Source organism: Columba livia, chromosome 20 (genome assembly GCF_036013475.1).
Source record: "Columba livia isolate bColLiv1 breed racing homer chromosome 20, bColLiv1.pat.W.v2, whole genome shotgun sequence".
NCBI classification, from domain to species: Eukaryota; Metazoa; Chordata; class Aves; order Columbiformes; family Columbidae; genus Columba; species Columba livia.
Window position 1 is genome coordinate 7094126 of NC_088621.1, and position 22136 is coordinate 7116261.

Here is a 22136-nt window from a genome sequence, read left to right on the forward strand (position 1 = left end):
GGGCCGCGCCCGCCAATCGGCGTCACTCTCCGCGCCGGGACTACATTTCCCGGCGTGCCCCGCGGCTCCCGGCGGGCGGGCGATGGAGGAGCAGCTGAGGAGACGCCGCGCTCGGTACAAGGGCCCGGCCGCGCCGCCATGGAAGGAGACGTACCGCCGGGTGAGCGCCGAACAGCTCTACCCGCTGCTTGGGCCCCGGTTTGCCTCGCCGGGCCGGGCCCCTTCCTTCCCAAACCCCTTCCCAAGCCCTCTCTGCGGGGCCCGGCGCTGCCGTCGCGGGCCGGTCGAGGCCCCGACCCCCAGCAGCAGGTGTCACCCCGCTCCCGAGCAACCCCACCGGGATGCCACCGGCCCAGGGGCCCCGGCGCCCGGCCCAGCGCGGCACTAACGGGTTCCGTGTGCTCTGCCCCCCCCAGCGCTGCATGGAGCGGCTGAGGAGCAGCCGGGCGAAGCTGCTGGACCGGTACCGACAGGCCGGGGACAGAGAGTGCGGCCCCGGCGCGCTGCTGGTGCAGGAGGTGATGGAGCAGGAGTGGCAGCGGCTGCAGGAGGGGCTGCTGGGCGGCCCGGGAGAGGAGGCGCTCAGCCAGGTCAGGACCGCTGCGGGGCTCGTGTGCTCGGCAGCATCAATGTGCAGAGGGGATAATGCAGGGGGATCAAATGGACCAGCTCTGCTGGGAGGACAGGCTGAGAGAGTTGGGGTGTTCAGCCCCAAGAAGAGAAGCTCCAGGGAGACCTTATTACGGCCTTTCTGCGCTTAAGAGGGACCTATAAGAAAGATGGGGACAGACTTTTAAGCCGGGGCCTGTTGTGATGGTTTTAAACTAAAGAAGGGGAGATATAGTTTAGATATAAGTAAACGTGTATAGTGAGGGTGGTGAGAACCTGGCCCAGGTTGCCCATCCCTGGAGACATCCCAGGCCAGGCTGGACAGGGCTCTGAGCAACCTGAGCTGCTCATGGCAGGAGTGGCACTGGTGGAGCCGGGAAGGTCCCTTTAACCCAAATTGTTCTATGGTTCTATTCTATGATCTCTTTGCAGCTGTAACTTCAGCCCCTCGCTGGCTGGAGTTGGCAAAATTTGGAGCTTTTGGGTTTCATGTTTGTGCAGCTCGTGCAGGGTGCTGTGCTGTGAAAGCACTGGCCTTTGGGCCCACGAGTGGGGAACTTCCTTGTTTCCTGCAGAAACTGTGTGTGAACCACAGCACAGGGTGGGTTCCTCGTCTGTGGTTTTCAGAGCTGGGTCTGTCACCAACCGCTCCTGAGAACAGGAATAAAACTTAGTTTTAAAAAGCAGGTCAGGCTGTTCTGATCCATTATGGCTGGCTCTGCATGGGTGGTTATGGTGTGTGCATGGCTTTGCAAATAGAGACAGAAGAATGAGCAGAGTGAATCTACGATGCAGTGACAGCTCAGTCAGGTGCTGGAAGTTAAGTGAGCAAGTAGCCAGAATGGAGAGTAACTGACTGATGCCCCTTTCAGATGCCAGAGGAGCCCGATGAACTAGCAGTGCTGGAAGAGATCCAACAAGAACTGATCTTGCAAGGTAATTTCTCTACGTGTTTTCTGACTCCTACTTGATTTGTAATATTCCAGACTTTGTAATAATCCAAACTAGCTGTGGCCACACTCCTCAGATCCTGTCATGCGATACAGAAGAGCCTCCTTAGAAATCCCTGTAACCTCTATAATACATTGATACCCTTTTTGACAGTTTTAAGTGGCATTTCAAGATCTGTGACAAGCTAATGAGACCAGAGAAACAGTACTGAGGTGTTTTGGAGCTGTAGGAACCTGTATAAATCAATTTAGAATGTTTCTAAATTACTGGGTGAAAAGTGGAGAGTCACCCACTTGAAACTGGCTAAAGACTGAGCCATAGGAAAAAATGGTTTAACAGAAATTTCATCAAGTGTAGAAATCTGATCCAAAGAAAGAAAAATTCAGAAACCAGTGGCTGCCACAGCCTCCATGTGCCCAGCAGCTTCACTTGTGCTGCTTTAATTTCCTAACAGATGCTTGAAGGTATTTTGCTGTGTTATTGCAGAACAGTTGGTTATAGAAGAGTACGAGCGGAGCCTGCAGTTTGATGAAGAATGTCTCAACGCGATGCTTGATGGCTTGGATGCCAGCGACAAGGTCATCTGCCCGGTGTGTAGAAAGTAAGAAAGCCCTTGGCATTGGCATGAGGTTCTCCACTCCCTTACAGCAGATTTGGCTTAGAAACAGGCAAAGGTAGTGGGCAAACAGGCTGTTACTGTGAACTTCAACAAAATAAAAACCTGAGCAATGATCTCGTAAAGCTAAAAGAGGTTTTTGCTAAATTCTGACTTCATTCTGGTGGTTGTGATGATGCTCCTTCTAGGAATAACCTGACTGTGAGGAATCACGCCGTTTTTTGCCAGTGTGGGTTATACATCAGCACACAGGTAAGCTGCATGTTAGCTGTGACTAAGTTTTTCTGCTGAGAAGAAGCAGTTTCGAGCTACTTAAGTGTAAGATCTCTTTTAACCTGTTGTTTCTCAGGGTATGACAGAAGAGAAGCTACAGGCACTTCTAGAACACACTCTAACGGAGCACAGTCACAGGTGCTTTCACAACCCCGAGTTCACAGTGACCAGTGGGATGGAGGAAGAAGCCAGTCTGCTCATGAGCTGCCCGGTGAGTGTCAAGTTCCTGGAAGGGATCTCTGCTTGGATCCGCTTCTCAATTATGTGGGCAGAAACAACAAGGCCGTTGGTTCCCCCAGGGGTTTGTGTTGCTGTTTTCCACAAACTTCTTTGGAAATGCTTTTACTTTTGACCACCAGTAACTATAAAAGGAAGAGCCAAAATACACACTTTACCTTAACTGCTGGATTAGGGAATCTTTCAAGGACCTGTCAGCTTTAGTGCTTTACCTTTTTCACACTGTAGCAAACACCTACCAAGTTTTGTGTGGAACAGCTGTTTAGGTAAGTGGTTCATGAAGAAAAGTTTTTAAAATTACCTCAGTTTAAGCCTCCTCAAAAGGCCTCACCCATATCTCTTAAAGAACACCTACCATCGTTTGGCTCAAGATAGAGCTGGTGTGTTCTTAGCTTCCCTGCTTATGTATGTCCTCCCCGTGTACCTGCACGGGGAGGACAGTGTTAGGACCAGAGCATTTGAAATAGTTTTGAACATTAATAATTCATTTTATATATTGTTATAGCTTCTCTGTTCAACTTCTGTAAAGGTCTGTGACTCCTGGACAATTCTCCTATAAGCTGATTCGGCTGCTGCTTTTTTACTGGAAGGACTTCAAGACTAACAATCCACCCAGAGCTGCTACTATTTTTATGTATATACTTGTAACTGCTGTGTCAAAAATATATTTGAAAAGGCAGTAGTGTTGCCTTGATCCGCACTTTTAATGGCACAGTATATGTTTTGAAATAAATAACACTTATTTCAGCCTTCGTGTTGTCTTTAACAAAGCAGCGGTGATCTCACAGCTCATGCTGGACTTCAGCTTTGGTTTCTGCTTATATTTATGACCTTCAGGGAACAGCTGGAGCCAGCGGTTTGAGCAGAGGCCACAGCTGCTGCCCTGCTGCAGCACTTCTGCCAGCAGCAACTGCCGCCTCGCCATCACCCTGCTGGAACCACAGTGCGCCAGCCTCCCTGCAGCATCTTTATAAAATAGCTACATTAATACTAATATAATAGGTTATGGCAGCACATCCCTTTTTAAAACAGCTCCTCAAATACAATGTTTAAGACCCTGAGTTCTATTCCCTAACACAAAGACAGCCAAGATTTCTAGAATGAGATTCACATTCATAATTAGCACTGTTTGGCCAGCAAACTTCCTCGTACAGTTACAACTCTCCGAGAGGTCATGCAGTGTGTTTGGAGCTGCTGGAACAGCAATCTGGGTCAGCGCACACCACCCCTGCAGCAACAGCTCTGCAAGCAGCTGTGTTAACACTGGCTCAGACATAAACACCAGCATCATTTCTATGACAGCTCTCTGGACAGCAAGGGCACAGCAGAAAGAGAAACCACCAGTTTTCAGTGATATGTTGAACAGATTTTATTCTTCACATTCATTCTTAATTGTACAAAACCCACCAAGTAGGGTGTGGCAATTGCGGGCCATAATGTTAGAGAACGTGATCTGGGCTGCAACATAAATACAAATTCCCAAATACAAGAGAGAATCCTCACATGATGCTCATTTCCAAATTCAAAGTTACTTACTCTCCATATCTGTTGTAAAGATATATTTGGGTATTGCTGACTGGAGCAGTGCTGTGGAATACCCACACTTGAAGAGAAGTTTCCCAGCCTGACCTATTGACATTTGACAAAGCTTTTCAGGTCTTCAAGGAATTTAATGTACTCCTGGTGCTCCAGTGCGGTGCTGAGCTCTATTAATTCATCAGCAAACGTGTTGTCCACTCCTCGATCAGCCAGGAAATCCATTAAGTGATCATACAGAGCCTGGAAGCAAGAAACAGGAACCTTCCTTAGCAAGGACACCTGGTCAGGGATTGCTTTTACAATGTCCCATGGCAGCTGGCATTTCTTTCTCCCAGAAGACCAGGCAACTCCCCAGCCCCTTCTCAGCAGGCCTGGCCTTGGGTGTAACATTTGGAGGGAGGGGGCCATGGAACTGGTCATCCAAACTCCGTCATGTGAACCCAACAAACCCATCATTACAAACGAGCTGCACTTCAGAGATGAAAACTGACTGTAGGAGTCAGCAGGTAAAGTCTGTCAAAGGTGACACATGCCAAGCTCCGCCTGTCCCCTCCCTATAATGCTGTGGCCTTAGGGCTGAATTGCTTCAACAGCATCTGGAAAGGGTGGGATGTGATATAAATACCTGGTTGAGAGACTAAATCCTTTACAATCATGAATGCAATTTTTTTGTACTTTCTTAATACTACTTAAATGTTGCAACTCCAACTCTGCAACTCCAGACCGGGGGAATCCTGGTCTCAGACATTGCCAGCAACACTTACCCAGTCAAGGGAATCTGTATTGAGGGTGTAGTTGGTGTCTTTCCAGTCTGATTCTCCAGTGGGCTGAAAACTGACCTCCCGAATTGTGAAAATATCACTTTCTTCCTCTCCCTCATCTCCAACCTGAAACAGATGAGATGTAAGACACACAATTAGCTCTAACCACAGCGCCCCTGCAGCCATCTCCTCCCAAAGACAAGAATGTTACACTGCAGGCACTAAAAGCCTTACTAAGGCTCCGTCTCAACAGGTTCCTGGGAAGGACAGACCTGCACAAGGCGGCAGGAACTCCCTGAAGGTGTCACAGCACCAGCTCATGCTGCCAGAGGCAACTTGATGTAGATCGGCAGCCTGGGTTGTACATTTAAGATTTACATTTTTAAGATGTAAAAATCTCTTCTGCGTGGTTCTAAACGAGTCTTGTCAAGTCAGTCTAACCTTTCTCAGCTAGGACTGTCTAAATCAATGATCTGTTAAGGTTTACAAAATAAACCACAAAGCTTAGTCTGAACCAAAGCTCAACGTTTTATTCCCCACCCATGCTTCTTCTAATTGCTACTTCTCTTTGTGACACCTGGCACCAAGGAGATTTGGAAGTTATTGATACAGTGTATTAAATCAGTCTTGTTTTGGCCATTCCTGTTGATCCCTCTCAAGCTGCGGTACTGTTGGAGTTAACCCTTGCCTCCCCTCTCCAATGTAACTCAATAAACTGGCTGATAAGCAGCTGATCACAAACATCAGGTCAGGATGTCAGGAATGAAACAGAACATCCCCCCAAAGAGTGTTCTTGCAAACACAAAGTAATTTTACGTGTAAAAAAAAAAAGATATAAGAGGAGACTGCATCTTCTGCAGATTGAGCAAACCAACAGAGTACAAGGTGCTGTTGGAGTCAACAGCGGCACAATCACGCTACAGTCAAGCAGGAAATGTGCAGCGAGGCGCAGCCCAGTGCGATACCCACCTCATCCTCAGGGTAATGGCAGTCGAGAACAAGGGTCTGTTTTGTGTCATCTTTGATGACTTCCACAACGAAGTTTGGAGTTGATGTGAGTTCAGGCTAAAGAAGAGAACAGTTGCATCAGCACTGGAGTCTGAGCAGGAGCCTAAGTGAGGACAGTCACAACACAGCCCACCCGGCCCAGCTTGTTCCCTGTCACCCTCTTCTGGGAGCCTGACCTGGCCAGGGTGACCCAAACTTCCCTCTGTGGCACCAACAGCCCTTTTCTGCAGCTGGTCACGTGGGTAAAATGGCAACTGGGAGCATCTGCCAACCCCTGGCACCCCTGAGAGGCAGCAGCCCCCCTGGATGGGTGCCCCAAAGGGAGAGGAGCTGGGAACAGACTCAGCCTGCTTTGAGAGCAGGAGCTGCTCCCGCCTGCCCTTCTTCAGGGAGGACACTCAGCAGGACACAGGCGCTGCCAAACACACGTACGGGTGCACAGATCGAATGCGCTACGCCTTGTCAGCAGACACCAGGAAGGGAAGGAACGAAGAAATGTCCCCAGTCCCCACCACTGAGTGCCATGCACAGGAATGAACACTGCCGTGCAGCAACTGCAGGTGAACTGCTGCCAACTGCACACTGTGCAGCTGCACTCCTGACTCGTTCGGCAGTAGTGTCACCGCAGACAAAGCCACCCACCTCAAATTATATTGCTCATTTACAGTTTTTACTGGTATTTTTACTAATGGTCTAATTAAACAGGAGTGAGACACTTTTGACCAACAAAACCACACAAGTGAGGTCATCATGCACTACACCAGACAAATACAAAAGGCAGCATCTATTGCAGGGGATTGGAAAGGCAAGAGATACCCAAGTTCTTCTTATTTCTCCTTGTACAGAGCCCTCTCACCCTGCTCTGCCTTCCTGCTGGAGAGGAGGGTCACAGCCAATGACAGCCACCCCAGAAAAACGTGCATTTTGTGACTTAATGCTCCCAAATATCACTTGAGAGAGGAAAATGCGTAAGGGCAAGGGTTTAACCTCCCTCTGCCCACCCAACGCTGAAGGGCACAGAGACTACATTACCTCCTGCTCATCAGGTTTCTGCTCTTCTTGTGTTTCTTCCTCAGCCGAGGGTGGAATGCTGTTATTAATGTTGAACGTAACCGTTATCCTTCAAAAGAAACAGAAGAACGCACTTTGAGCACAATCAAAAAATACCCACCAAAATTTATTCTACTTGAAGCTTTCGTTGCGGGGACAACATTGCTGGTGTTGAACTCACACACTCTGAACAAGACTATGGATTGCTGTTTGAAACAGAGGTGAATGAAGCTGGCTTCCTCCAGAAATGAGAAGTTCTATTAAACTGTTATTTTCAATGCAGGAAAACTGGGTGAAACTTTGTAACACATAACATAGTAGCAAGCTCATGTAAAAAGAAAAAAAAAGTGCCTTTAGCCCCAGTGGGTAAAAGAGCGAGCTCTGCAGCGTCCGGTTTGCACAGACTGGGCAGATAGGAATAAAAGGAGCACAAGGAGAAATGCGGTTCTGCAGCTCCACCAACCCCCTTGGGTCGTCCCGCCCGGGCCGCACTCACTTCTCCCCGGCGATCTTCCGCACCAGCCGGGCCTCGGTGCCGTGCACCTCCAGCTCCCACCCACCGGAGACCTTGGGCAGAGATTTGTGCTTCTGGATCTTCTTCTCCTCCTTGATCTCGTCTGTCAGGAACTGCGCGAACGCCTTGTCGCCTGGTGGAGGGTTGAAATCACAGCATGTCAGGGGCTGAAGGGCCCTGGAAAGCCCATCCAGTGCAATCCCCCCATGGAGCAGGAACACCCAGATGAGGTTACACAGGAAGGTGTCCAGGCGGGTTGGAATGTCTGCAGAGAAGGAGACTCCACAACCTCCCTGGGCAGCCTGGGCCAGGCTCTGCCACCCTCACCAGGAAGAAGTTTCTTCTCAAATTTAAGTGGAACCTCCTGTGTTCCAGTTTGCACCCATTAATGCCCGGGATGTGGGGGCGGAGGGGAAGGGAGGGCAGAGCGCGCGCACGTGTCCGCCTCGCGCCCCCCAAAGGGCGGGAACGCTCCGTCCCCTCACAGCCCCCAGCATCCCCTCACAACTCCCTGGAACCCCCTCACAACCCCCCTTCCCCGCTCACCCTCCGTGTGGAGGCCGCCGCAGCCGCAGGACACGCCGCCGGCCGAGCCCCGCCGCGGGCGGAGCAGCGCCGACCGCCAGCCGCCGCCGCCCAGCTGCCAGAGGGAGCGGGCCTGGGTCGGTGCGGCGCCGGGCGGCGGCAGGAAAGCGCGGGGGAAGGAGGAGGAGGAGGAGGAGGAGAGGAGGCGGCGGGGCGCCGGGCGCAGGGCCGCGGCGGCGCGCAGGGCCCGGGCGAGCAGCATGGTGCGGTGCGGCGGGGAGAGGGCGGCGCGGCGGGGCGGGCAGAGGACACCGCCGGCCCCGGAACCCCCCGCCCCGCTTCCGGCGGCAGCCGGACCCAGCGGCCCCCGCGGCGGGGAGAGGGACCGGGGTTCGAGTCCCGGACCCGGCAGAAAAGACCGTGGACACTACTATTTCAACTTAAAATTAAAAAAAGGAGGGGAGGACGGGGCAGGGGCGGCATGTACAGAGAACCGGTATGTCTAGAGGCTTCAGGGGAGGCTGAGGCACTGATAAAGGCACAGAGGAAGCTTTAGCGATGTGGAAAAACAAAACCAAACCAAACCATGTAGTGCTTCCCTATTGACTGCAGCAAGAAAAGCACCGTCCACAGCGGAAGCTTTACCCCAGTACATCCCCCCACGCGTTGTTAGAACAGTCAGCTTTCTGGCAAGACCTCGATGTTTTTACTCAAAAAAAAAAAAGATTTTATTTTCTTTTTTCCTTTAGCAATTAAGATATTCTATAGGGAAGACTGACCCAGGCAATTTGTTCTCGCATGTAAAGTGTTCCCTTTGTCTAGAAGTTGGCACTATTGGCCTCTCCTGAGGAACAGAACAAAAGATTCACTGACCCACCTTAACATCTTGTCTTCAACATCTGCACAGACACCCCAGTCTGCTTCAAATGACGACACTCCCACGAGAACTGCAAACACTGGAACTCCTGAACGTCCTATGACCGTTTCTTCCATCCACACAGCTTTCCTGCTTCACAAAACAACACCCAGGATTTCGACTTTTGCCGTTATTTCTTTATTTTGAAAAAAAAAATACAAATTAGTTCTAAATAAAGATACGTTCCCTCCCTTAAACAGCCTGTTAAATTAGACTGACCAAATAAAATGTGCTTATGCTCTATTTTCCTCTACAGGTGCAGTAAAAACAATAAATAGATACAACGCTCTGATAATTCCCTGCAATTCAAGTCAGGGAGAACAACTGAAATAGCTGCGCACTCCTGAAATGCCAATCCAAACCCACAGCTGGTCACACATACAAAAATGGCAAGTTTTGCCAGTGCACCACTTTAATTCCTTGTATTTTTTGCAAACCACCAAGCAATAGTGCAAAGGAGCACGACGCAGGGATGTGTGTCTGTTTCCACTGCGACCCTGCAGACATTCAGTATCACCTTCCCCAGAACAGGCTGAGACACGAGGCTGTTCCAGACACACCAGACACACCGTTTGCTCTTTGGGATGGCGATTTGCACATCAGCACAAGTGACATGCCGGTCAAACAAACAAACAAGGTATTTGCCCCAGCTCTCCAAGAGAAAACCAATTAGCGGAGCCCAACAAAAAGGCATATTACAATGTGTGTGTAACTGTGATGCGTGTGACCAGAAAGAACAAATTATTGCAAAGAAAACGGTGATCACGAACAAAGCCAGGAGCTTTCCCTGAGCAAACGGAGGGAATAAGGGTTTGTCAATAGCTGGTATGACTGCAGCCCTGAGCTGCCACGTTAAGCTTTTTAAAGTTGCTATTTGAAGGATACAAAGACTAAACAGCACTTTAGTCACAGGATGAAAATCCCACCACAACCAGTGTAAACTAACATCACTGTATTGTGCAATGACTCTGCGTGTGCAGAACAGCTTCCTCCCCCATCCTTTCAGACCCACAACCTGCTCTAGTTCAACTCATCCAAAAAATCTGTATGAATTGATATGCCGTGTCAACAGACTCTGTTGAAATGGGAAGTTACCTCTCCCAGAGAAGTTATTTTAGACGTACTGAAGATATCATTTAAAAAAACAATTTACATTTTTCCCCACACCAACACAGTTGTAACGGAATAAATCCACTAACAAGTTTTCCATTTGGAGCAGCTCTAGTTTCTTAACTCCAGTATTTTAAAAGATGATTATGTTTCCTGTTGCCACTTTTCCTCAAGTTGGCCTGATCAGCCGTGGTGGATGCTGTGAAAACTCCAAAGCACGGACAAGAGTCAGGAAACCAGAAGTGTTTGCTGAGGAATAACACCACATCCTAACAGCAAAAAGGATGAACAAAGACGATTCCAAACATGCAGGCAGCTGGACAACCTCTCCGAGGAACCACTGTCAGCCTGAGGTTCAGACACAGCCAGTGAGGATCTGCCCAAGCCAGCACATCCCCAGCACTGGCTTTTGGATTGTCCCAAATGAGGGTGAACGTGACACACAGGCAGAAAGACGTTTGATGAGGTAAAAGACAGTAGCACCACCCTCCTAAAACAGTAAAAAAAGGCATACTTTTCCCTGCATATAGACATTTAAAACTTTTTTTACCAATAAAACTTGCTAAGGACACAAGCACAATCATCAAAAATCCAAAGTCTGCTCAGAAGAGCTCTTAGGATTTTGTTTCCTCATATACAAGCCTGGGAAACTCCAGTAAGCGTTAAAAACTGGAAGCTGATGCCAACTCCTCTTTCACCCCCAGTATAGATTCATCACATGCAAATACGCATGTGCGCAGAGTACATACAGTGTTCCCTTTCTACAGATTAACTGTTGAAAAGGGTGATTGTTCTAAGCCATGGAGACTTGTGAGGTTCTGTTTCTCATGGAGAAGCCGTTTTCATCTAAGGTTTTTACCTTATTTTCAAGGCAAAGCTCTACTGCTCCTGTACAGTCATTACAAACCAAAAAAGAGAGTCTTTTAGGGTGAGCCTAAGAACCCTGGAGCTCCTGATCCCAGACACACAGGTCAGTTCTTGGCCGTCCGGAGCTTCCTGCGGAAATAGTCGGGCGCTGCCTCGTACAGCCAGTCGGCATCCACCACGCACAGGTCCCGCATGTAGCACTTGTTGGTGTGGAGCAGCCCATTGTAAACCACGCAGGCAGGCTTGCAGTGGAAGAGCACGGAGGAGGGGTGGATGGCCACCGTCTGGTGCGAGTCCACCGTGCTGTAGGTGCCGTCCGGCTGCAGCTCCGCCGCGTTCATGAAGAGGCTGTGAGCCAGGCAGCGGCGGATGTTCCCCGTGTCTGAGCGGGAGGACTCAATCGGCATCGAGAGCTGTTCAGCAGCGAGAAAGACAAGAGTGAGTAGCGTGTATGTGCACACTCACAGGGAAACACAGCCCTGTTTCAGTGGGCTTCTGAGATTGGGTGTCAGAAATCCTGCTAGCAGAGGAAATAAGGAAGGACCGCTAGGAATTCAGCTCAGGTAGATGTTAGGCTAATCCAGACTACTAGCAAACAAAAGATGAGCTGCAGGATGCATCAAGACTCTCCTAGGAGCAAGTTTTTGGCCAGCTGGCATCCACAATGGGACAGGGGTGCCAAAGGGTGGCTCCCATGTCACACACACAGACCACAAGCTACTCAGCAGCAATTGCAGTGCTCTGTGACTGGCAGGAGCAGTGCTGATATAATAGCTGCTGTTAAACGGAACATCTAAATCCACAAAGGACACAGCCAGCATGGTTTGGCGAGGCTGACATGGCGCAGTGGCACACACAGCACGGTCACATCTACACCAGAGCAGCAAAACCCCTCAGGAAAAAACGTCCTCTACCCAAGAAGCCTTCCCAGAGGTCCCCTTCGCTCTTTGCCTCAAGTCACTGAGCAGCTGCAGAGTCAGGAATTTTACCTGACTATTCAAGAGAGACTGAAAATAAAACCACATTTTCTCCCTCCTGGGACCTGACGCACAGCAAAACCAGTTTGGGAACAAACCGAAAAATACAAACAGGTGAAACATTGAAATGCAGTATGGCACAAGTTACCTTTACACAAATGTCCCGGAGCTGAGCTCTGACATCTGACACAAGCATCATGTTCCTGCTGTTGACAAAGTTCTCTTTGCACCATCCCTGCAGCAGAGATGCTGGGAGTTAGAAGGGGCCGTTTTTTCACCCAAGAAGCATGACAGTCTTTGGATACCATGAAAAGCAGAATCCTCCAAACACACATTCTCAGAAAAAAGGCACTAACCCATTTTGTTGTCATATTTCTACCCGCTTACTCCCATCTGCCTACATTCCCCCCCACAGTGCTCAGAAACAGCCTGTTGTTGTTCTCTTCCCAACCAGAATTGCACTGCAAGGGCACTGAGTGCAGAGCAACAGCACTTGCTACCCCACAGGTGGCAAAAACAAATAACACAAGAACAACAGATGCTGCAAGGAATGGGGCACACAAATCTACAAATCAAACTGAGGAGTTTGTAGAGTAGGGTAAATCAAAATCCGCTTGTAAATATGCTCAGTGTTTTGCCACTGAGCATGTCTAGGTACTTATCAGCAAGTCTCAACACTCTCCCACTCCCTCCTGTTTTCAGTTGGAACCAGAGAAGGAAGAGCCCTGGTTCTGATTACAGAACTGGCCTCAGGAAGCTTTGGATAACAGGTTTCTGGAGGAACCTTCAGCACTCAAACAGCTTTCTCCAATTATAAAGGATGAGTAAGTCCTCTCTTCTCTTTGCTTTGGAAGGATGCATATTGCATCAGTCGTGAAGGATGCAGATGTCGCTCTGCTGTAGGCCAGAAAAGGCTTCTCACCACCACCAGAAGCCCAGACAGCACTGGCATCCTACCTTGTTGCCACCGACATTTCTGAAGGCCCTGTAGATGCTGAGCAGGGTCAGATGATCCCCCTCACTGGAGATGAATTTCTTCCTGACGGACTGCACTTCCTCCCGCCGGGCAGGGGGGTTGTGGAGGACACTGTCCACCGACAACAGTGACACCATGGTCAGGATCTCTTCTGTACAGTGGAACTTGGAGGACATGAGGATGGTCTGCAAATCACAGAACAAAACCGATCTTTGATCGGCTTCAGATGGGCAGATTTTCCTGCTCACTGGCAGCCCAGGAGCTTCACCAAGCTTTGTTTAGGACAATTTCATAAACGTTTGGGCCTAGAACGAACTGTAAATCCTCTTATGGGCCCACCAAGCACCTTAACAGCAACAGTCACGCTCTTTCCTGAGACTGGCCAGTTCACATACAGTACAGACATGGTGACTAAAATCCACTACAGCATCAGACACTTCATGAAACTGCTAAACAGTGCTACCAGCAACCCCAGAAATCAGCTTCAGAGGTGTCAGAGGAAATAAATTATCTTTTAAAATATCTCCCTGAATTAAACAAAAAATGACAAGGAAACTGCTAGAAATAAAGCTGTGCTTCATTAGCACATTGCAAATATACCAGTACAGCTGCAGTCACCCCAAATTCCAGACCTTGTTTAAGGAGTTTAAAAGAGAAAAGCCAGTGGTACTGGGAAGAGTACAAGAGATAAAAATCAGTTAATTTTGCTGCCATTTTTACTTTAGAGAACTTTGGTTCCAGAGGAAAGGCTGCCATCTTCTTTCCCAGGGGGGTTAGGACAAGCTGATCTCCCTTTCGTTCCACAGCTCCCAGCAGGTCCAGCTGATCAATCGCTGCTTGAATAGCATCTGTCAAAACAAGGATGTTCAGGCTGTGAGGTTTCCTGGCTGGCACTGGCAGGGATGTGAAAGTTCTGCTGGTGCCATCACTACCTCTTTTCCATGGCCAGAGGGAAAAGTACTTTAAGTTTAGAAAAATTAGTACTGCAAACCATGGCTTATCCCCCTCTATCCAGTACAACATCTTTTCCAATTTAGGTAGCAAAACCAGAGGTAAAATTCAAGCTGCCATCTCCAGCTTAGAGCAGAAGCCACATGAGATTCTGCTTTTCTTGGCAGAAGACCCAGAACTGCTCCCTGCTCTGCTTGGGAGCTGAACTCCCCAGCTCCCTGCTGTAACCGCAGCTGCTCTGATGACACTGAACCCAAGAAATGAGCGGTGCATGAATTCGAGATCCCTGGAGCACCAGAAGATGCAACGGAGAGAGGCAGCTCCCCTTTCACAGCTCTGGCCTTTCATGTTTTATCTTCTCAGACTGGCCTGAAGACAGGATTTTTAAGCAATTCCTCAGTAACTCATTTCTCATTTTTTTCCAAAGTAGCCTTTGTATCCACTTACCTGGAGATGGTTTGGACATGAAGTCAAAGTTGAGCACATTGGGAACTTTCAGGGCCAGGAGCTGAAGCATCACGCTGGCCAGGTTACACCTGTATAGACAGAAAAAACAATGAGATGGTTCTCTTCCTTTTTTAAAAAAATATTTTTTATCTTTTATTGGCTTATAAGCTGAGCTGGACTGCTCAGATCTGTGCTGCAACTTGACAGAGACTATTCCAATGCAGGCTGGTGAAGCCTCACTTCCTAAAGCAGGAAAGGTAGGAGACCAGTCCAAGATTTGGAGGAAAGTCAAGAGGACTATCGCCCATGTGTGCTTGGAGACTTAGAGCTCAACTGACCACCCTGAGCAAATGCTTCCTAGTTTTTCTGTTTAAACATCTCCACAGCTCATTTTTCTTAAAAGTCAGACCCTAAACCCAGTTTTGTTGTTCAGTTCTTTACACAGCTCCATCTGTCACAGCACAAGAAAGAGGTGTGGCAAGAAGTATGATGGTATCAGGATTCTGTACTCACCTCTGTATCTCAGGTATTGTCATTTTGTCAAACTTCTCAAACTCATCCTCTGTGTAGAGCCGGTAACAGAGCCCACTGTCCTCTCGCCCCGCTCTCCCTGTGCGTTGCCAAGCCTGCGCCTTTGACACCCGCTGGACTGCCAGCACTTCCAGACCAGTTTCTACGTATGGAAAAGCATCGCTTCAGTCTATCACAGTATCACAGTATGTTTGGGATTGGAGGGGACCTCAAAAGATCATCTAGTCCAATCCCCCTGCTGGAACACTGGAACTTAGCAGGAACGCCTAAGTGAGGTCGCACAGGAACATGTCCAGGCGGGTTTTGAATGTCTCCAGAGAAGGAGACTCCACAAGCCCCTGGGCAGCCTGGGCCAGACTCTGGCACCCTTACTGAGAAGTTTTTTCTCAAATTTAAGCGGAACCTCTTGTGTTCCAGCTTGATCCCATTACCCCTTGTCCTATCATTGTTTGCCACCGAGAAGAGCCTGGCTCCATCCTCATGGCACTCACCTTTTATATATTTATAAACATTAATAAGGTCACCCCTTAGTCTCCTCTTCTCCAAACTAAAGAGACCCAGCTCCCTCAGCCTTTCTTCATAAGGGAGATGCTCCACTCCCTTAATCATCTTCGTTGCCCTACGCTGGACCCTCTCCAGCAGTTCCCTGTCCTGCTGGAACTGAGGGGCCCAGAACTGGACACAATATTCCAGATGTGGTCTCACCAGGGCGGAGTAGAGGGGGAGGAGGACCTCTCTCGATCTACTAACCACCCCCCTTCTAATACACCCCAGGATGCCATTGGCCTGTGTAACACACAGCTTTGAAAAACATAACTTCATAGGATTAACAACAAAAAATCCCAGGGTTTGCCACCCAAATACTGCTCAGATTTCACTTGGTTTAGCACTCTCAAGCAAAGGTAATTATCATGGACTGTATCCACGAAGAGAAGATTCATTTGACAGACTTTTACCTCTGCATTGCTAATAACCAACAAAAACAATCAAAACCCCTCACTCAAAACCTAGGACATTAATTTAGACAGTGCAGAGAGTTTTTTAAATCAGCTGCCAGTGAGGCTCATTGCCTCAAACAACTTCTACAAAACTGAAAACAGTCTCTGCATCGCTCCTTAGAATTCCTCACCTGGGCTGTACTTCTTTGCTTTGACCATGCCGGTGTCTATAACGTATTTTATTCCTGGAATGGTGATGGAGGTTTCTGCAATGTTGGTGGACAGGATCACCTTGCGACAGCCCTGGAAGAAAAAGCAAAATAAAGCCAGTCAAAAGCCACCTTAAATTAGCTGCAACAAAGAAACGCTGCTGATTTTGGCCAGTATGAGCCAAGCCTACATATCACTGCAGCACATTACAACCACACATCATACTTGCTATGCCAGCTGCTGTAAATTAAGATCATCTCTAGCTCCTAATCAGTTCCTAAAACCTTTGTTTACACTTCTTGCAACAAAACACATCACCCGGGACAGCTGTCATTAATACAGCTTTAAACCATTTTGGTTTCATTTTTGGCACATGACCTGAATTCTAATTTATCTGCTGAACAGGTACAAAAGGGCCTGAGGCAGCACCATTTCCTTTTCTTATGGGCCTGCCAAATATGCCCAGGATTTTAGCTTTTTTAGTATTTGGCCCATTAACTGCTAGTTTTTTTGTGATATGGACATAAAATTCCTATGAAATGGGCAATTTTCAGTTCCTCTGCCCTTTTCACTCCCCCTAATCCTTCCTTCTTTTAATGATCCCAGATGGCTTACTGTATGTATCTGTCAATATCATCACAGTTGCATCATCTTATATCACACTGGAACCAATCAGCCTAAAGTCAGTGGACATTATTTACTTATTATCAGTAAAGACTACTTTAACCCCTTAAATTCCACATGCTTCTTACAAAAACTCATGCAAGCAAACAAACTCATCCTGTTTACCCATCGTATTGCCTGACCTTGGGTGCAGCCTGAAAGACCCGGAGTTGTTGAGAGTAGGGCAGAGCAGCGTAAAGAGGCATCACCACCATCGGTGGGCAGCCATCAGGGAGATGCTTAGCAATGTCTCGACAGGTTTTGGTCATTGCTTCAATCTCTTCCTGACCGGTCAGAAACACCAGGATGTCCTGAGAAGCGGGTGCTTCCTGGAGCCAGAGGAAAAAGCGAGGGAGAAGTTAAGATGGTTTGGATAGGGAGGGAGAACTGAGATTGTAGTGACAGCAAATCTTCTGAGATGTCCTGACAGTGAAGACACAGATGCTGTGCATGGTGGGCAACAGCCTGAAGGTCCCAAAGGACTCACTAGAGGGGAAGAGTAAACCACATTTTACAGGATTAAGTTTTAACAGGATAGAGGAATCATTTAAATTCACATGGTTATTTTGTTAAATAACTGCCCAGGACATGCAAACAAGAGAGCCAGCAAGCACCCAGGTACGAGCCAGTACACACAGAAAACTCAGGTGAGAGGAGCATTTTGGTATTAGGTAGGAATTGACATCAGAGAGCTTTGCTTAGTGGTCTCCTTTCAATTCCAGCCTTGATGTGCAAGTCCCAAAATCCTAACAGCAGTAGCACCTTCAGAGCATTAAATGCAGTGTAACCATCTGGCAGTTTTGCATTCAAACATTCAGTCACAAAATGCCTATGAGCTGTTCTTTTAATACATTTCTGTTTGCTCTGCGATCACACTTCAACAGTAGGTTAGAATCAGCTGCCTGCTACTGTCAGCTTATGCCTGGATTTCCCCCTGCAAGCCAAGGCTCTGTACAGTTGACCACGTCCAACCTGTCTTTGCACTTCGGGAATAACACCGGCCTTTGCCAACCCCTTCCTGTGAGCCAATCCAACTCACTAACCCAGCAAACTTCCCAACGATCCGTTTTTCCTGAAGGATGCAGTGAGCGCCTCAGGGACGTCTCACATCACCTCTTCTGCTACAGCAACCTGGGAGTCCCCTTGACCAACAACCCACGGCCCCAGGGAGACACAAACCTGATGGGACTGCCATACCTGGTGAATTTGGAAGACTGACACCAGCGCTGCGTGGAGGTAATCGCTCTGAGGCTGTTTGGTGTAAAAGATCTGAATGGGGTGCTGCCTGCCTTCTAAATAGAGAACAGGAGCTCTGTTGAAGTACTGGGAGAACTGATCAACGTCCATCGTAGCCGACATGACGATCACCTTCAATGTGAGCATAAGAGAGGTTAGTGCTGAAGTTTAGACCCCACAGGACACATACCAGTCAGGACTAGCCACAAGTCAAGCTTCCTGAGACTGAGATATAGGCTCAGAACAGCAAAAAGCACACAGAGTTTGAGACAGAAGAGAGTGACTTTTCCTTGTTAAAGCCATCAGCTTTGGTCTCACATAAGTGTAATGTGTTGGTTTGATAAAATGAGTGAAGATGCGTTAAAATTCTTTTCTGCCATTTAATAAAGAGAGCTGAGTGTCCACAAAGCCAGGCTGCACAACAGTCTATTGAACAAGGCTGCGCTAGGACCTGCCAGTCCCACTATGTGCCTTCCCCACCCAAACCAACATGCACTTACACACTCCCTCGTGTACTCACATACGTGTTCACATCGTACAGCTGACATCTCAGACAAACAGCTCCTGTATCCAGGGTGCTCTCAGCAACAGTAACAAAATCTCCCCAAACGTGCCTAGTCTATAACTAACAACCACTAAGCAATTAGGATAAAAGGCAGCAAGGAGCTGACCAGATACATTGTTCAGATGAGTTAAATCAGGCCCACACATAAGCTGGCCACCCTTGTCTATTCAGATTTAAAGAGGCTTCTTAGGAACAGAAACGGCTGAAATTTCAAACACTTTGAAAAACCCCAGGAGGCACTTATAGCCATCCGGGTCCAAGCCCCAGCCCTGCCCCTCGCTGCCATCCAACATGCACGTACTTTCAGTGGCAGTTTGCCCAGTTCCTTTCGTTTCTTTTGTGCAGCTTTCACCACTCCAAAGAGTACATCAGTATGGATTGTCCTCTCATGGGCTTCATCCAGGATAACAACACTGTACTTCCGCAGCATTGGGTCCCCAATAGCTTCTCGAAGCAGCATTCCATCTGTCAGAAACTTGATTCTAGTTTCATCAGATGTGAGATCATCGAAGCGTACAGTATAGCCAACCTACGAGATAAATCATTTCAGAAAGCACAAGCACAAAGTTACTACAAAGCACTCTGGCCAATGTATCAGTCAGAGCCAACTAGATCTCAGGGGAAACTCCAGAAAGCATAAGGGTGTATTTACAGTCTGTGAGCAGTCAGTCTTGCAAATCTAATAATTCACCCAAAGGAAGCTCCCAATATTGTATACTAATTAGCTTTTTCCCCAACTAGAAGCATTCTACAAATGCTCTAGGTTTCCTTTCCTTTCTTCCCTGCTAGAAAGCACTGCATCCTCTCTGAAGACTTTATGTAGAAGTCTTTCTCCTCCACTTTTCTCCCACAGATTCACAGATCTGCACAGATTCAGCACTCTGCTCTCCTTGACAGTGACTCTTGAAACAGGGAGCAATGGAAGGGACTGCAATATTTTTTTATTCATTAACCAGTATTTTTTCAAAAGGAGGAACACAGACAATAATCAAGAAGTAAAACATGACAGAGTCAAACATAAACCCCCTTGAGCCACAGAAGCAGGTAAACAGCTGGTTTTTTCCATTCAGGCATATTATTACGTGAAGATTACCTGCTACCCCATAGCTCTTTTTTATCTTACCCATTAAGCCCCAACACAGTCCCATTGGCACTGCAGTACTAAACCAACTTTGTAAAGCAACATACCAGTTTCCCCAGCTCTGTCTTCTTCTCATCCGAGACTCTGGTAGCTAAGGATATAGCTGCTACTCTGCGAGGCTGAGTCACAGCGATGATGCCCTGGCGGCCAATTCCTGCTTCGTAAAGGTACTGCGGGAGCTGAGTGGTCTTCCCTGAGCCCGTTTCTCCTAGAGAACAAAGGAACAGAGTTTTTCACTTTTTCAGCACCTTCAAATGAAAAGTCCCAGCTCATTTTTCTATGTTAATTTAGTCATATTTCAGGAGGAGGAGGCTGAAGGCAGGAAGAGGGTGGCCAACTTGCCCAAAGTCACATGGTAAAGCAGCGGCAGGCCAGGGAGCGAACCCAGACACCCTGCTCTAGTCACTAGAGCACTCCTCAACAAAACTCATTTCACCCAGATTCTCCCCAGCCATATTCTGGTTTAGAAACATATTCCAGTCTGTCTGGATATGAAGCATTTGTTGTGTAACAAAGCCAACATAAGGAGATAATCATGCTGAGCAAGGAATAGATGCTGGTTTGGTTTTGTGCCTTGTCTACACCACACACTACCACGTTTTAAAGAAAAGCTGTAGGGAAAACAAAGCAAAGCTTTCGTCACAACAGCAAGTACCAAGTTATGGTTTGAGACCCTTAGAGGAGTGCTCAGGGCATTGACAAACCAGCAAGACTTGCTCTGTGCCTTCCTGAACCCAGAGATGGTCCCTTCAGCCTCTGGTGGACGTCTTCTCCCTCCACACAGCACTACCGCAACATAACCAACACTGTCCCGTCTCCCCCAGGTGTATTTCCAGCACGAGCTCTGTGTACACCCCTCTACCAAAGGCGACGATCAGCAAATGCTGCCATCAGCACTCACCACAACATCCACACAAAAAGCACAGCTCGCTGGGTGCAGGATAGAGCAGCACAAATCCCAGTGCTTAGAGGCACCACAAGTGAAACTGCCTTGAAGCACAAGGTGCGTGGAAGAGCAAAGAGTCATAGAATCATTTCAGATGGAAGAGACCCTCAGGATCATTGACTACAGCCATAACCTAACCTAACTCTAGCACTAAGCTATGTTGTCTAAATGCCTTTTAAACCCCTCCACCACTGCCCTGGGCAGCCTGTTCCAATGCCCGACAACCCTTGCCAGGAAGAATTTTTTCCTAATATCTCATTTGAATCTTCCCTGGCGCAACTTGAGGCCGTTTCCTTTGCTCCTGGCGCTTGTTCCTGGGGAGCAGAGCCCGACCCCCCTGGCTCCAAGCTCCTTTCAGGCAGTTCAGAGATCAGAAGGTCTCCCCTCAGCTCCTGTTCTCCAGCTGAACCCCCAGCTCCCTCAGCCACTCCCATCACACTTCTGTTCCAGCCCCTTACCCAGCTTCATCACTCTCCTCTGAACTCTCTCTAGTACAGCTGGAGAATAAAAATATGACTAATTTACCACATTTCGGATTTACACCCAAACCCACTTCTTACAGGCCGCACCTCCCCCAGCCGACCGGCAGGACGGGCCCCGACCCGCGCTGGGAACACCCGCTGCGAGGAGCCACCTCGCCGAAGCGCCTGAGGGAACCCGCGGCCGGGCTCCTGCACTCACCGATGAGGACGGCGCTGTCCAGGCCCCGGAGCTGGCTCAGCAGCGGCCCCCGCGCCTGGAAGATGGGCAGGGCGCGGCGCTGCGAGTCGACGGGCGGCGGGTGGCGGCGGGGCGCGGGGGAGGAGGGCTGAGCGGAGGAGGAGGGCTGAGCGGCGGGGCGGGGGGGCGGCGGCGCCGCCACCTTGGGCCGCTTGGCTGGGGGTCCGTCCCCGCCGGCCGGCATGGCCGCGCTGCGCCGCTCCGGGCCACACTGTCACCCTGGCGACGGCTGCGCCGCGATGGCGTCAGCACGCCGCCGTCACACCCACGTGACGCGACGCGGGGCATTATGGGAGATGCAGTCTGGTGATGGCACCCGGCCCCACGTTTGGGGCATCACCAACCACCCACCGGGGACAACGGGACCTCGGCACAACCCGGGCTCCCCGCAGGAAAACCCCCAGAACCCAAACATATGCAGAAGTCAGCCAAGAAGGGCAGAGCTGACCCACAGGTAACACCCGAGAGAGGCAGGTTCAAGACCCCCCTCATTCCAGCCTCTGTTCCATCAGCACAAACACTCCCTGACATCACACACGGCTGACAGACACTCTCCAAAGGGGACTCTGGCATTTAAACACACTTCTTTGTGGGACAGGCTGCCCAAGAGGGTCATTAAACACCATGTTAGGCAGTAATCTACTAGAAACATTCAGTTTTGTCCTGTAGCACAAGTCAGCAACACTTCAAAGTTCTTCCCAGAGACAGATACTGGGGTATTATTCAGTAAAGAAACAAGTACAATCTCATATGCTCCATATGCCCGTATGCTCAGAAGGAAGTGTGTGAGGAAAGCAGCTTTGGAAGAGCGAGGACAGATGAGCATGGCTGTACAAGGACAAGAGATCGTCCCCTGGAA

At 48.9% G+C, this 22136-nt stretch overlaps 3 protein-coding genes across 5 annotated transcripts; 1 reads left to right on the top strand and 2 right to left on the bottom strand.

Moving 5' to 3' along the window:
* The first annotated feature begins 3 nt into the window (after nucleotides 1-3).
* RPAIN (RPA interacting protein) lies at nucleotides 4-3433 on the top strand. Its single transcript, XM_065037139.1, has 7 exons — nucleotides 4-160; nucleotides 417-590; nucleotides 1482-1545; nucleotides 2047-2161; nucleotides 2365-2428; nucleotides 2526-2660; nucleotides 3216-3433. The coding sequence occupies exons 1-7, from the start codon at nucleotides 83-85 to the stop codon at nucleotides 3243-3245; spliced, it is 660 nt and encodes a 219-aa protein (XP_064893211.1). The 5' UTR covers nucleotides 4-82; the 3' UTR covers nucleotides 3246-3433.
* A 607-nt stretch (nucleotides 3434-4040) lies between these two features.
* C1QBP (complement C1q binding protein) lies at nucleotides 4041-8382 on the bottom strand. The gene is made up of 6 exons (XM_065037140.1): nucleotides 8105-8382; nucleotides 7541-7691; nucleotides 7027-7114; nucleotides 5956-6051; nucleotides 4990-5112; nucleotides 4041-4465 (listed from the first exon to the last, which is right to left on the bottom strand). Exons 1-6 carry the CDS (start codon nucleotides 8343-8345, stop codon nucleotides 4316-4318), a joined length of 849 nt encoding a protein of 282 aa, XP_064893212.1. The 5' UTR covers nucleotides 8346-8382; the 3' UTR covers nucleotides 4041-4315.
* Nucleotides 8383-8522: 140 nt separating this feature from the next.
* On the bottom strand, nucleotides 8523-21851 carry DHX33 (DEAH-box helicase 33). Of its 3 annotated transcripts, none has more exons than XR_010467356.1 (13): nucleotides 21239-21851; nucleotides 19659-19819; nucleotides 18772-18999; nucleotides 17867-18037; nucleotides 16813-16998; nucleotides 15988-16099; nucleotides 14841-15000; nucleotides 14328-14416; nucleotides 13650-13777; nucleotides 12911-13114; nucleotides 12102-12188; nucleotides 10969-11389; nucleotides 8523-9089 (listed from the first exon to the last, which is right to left on the bottom strand). XR_010467356.1 is itself a non-coding variant. In XM_065037101.1 (12 exons), the coding sequence occupies exons 1-12, from the start codon at nucleotides 21459-21461 to the stop codon at nucleotides 11081-11083; spliced, it is 2058 nt and encodes a 685-aa protein (XP_064893173.1). In that variant the 5' UTR covers nucleotides 21462-21851; the 3' UTR covers nucleotides 9115-11080. The 3 variants fall into 3 exon arrangements, 1 of the variants encoding a protein (XP_064893173.1); XR_010467355.1 differs by having other exon boundaries at nucleotides 8523-9092; XM_065037101.1 differs by lacking the exon at nucleotides 8523-9089 and having other exon boundaries at nucleotides 9115-11389.
* Between the last annotated feature and the right edge of the window lie 285 nt (nucleotides 21852-22136).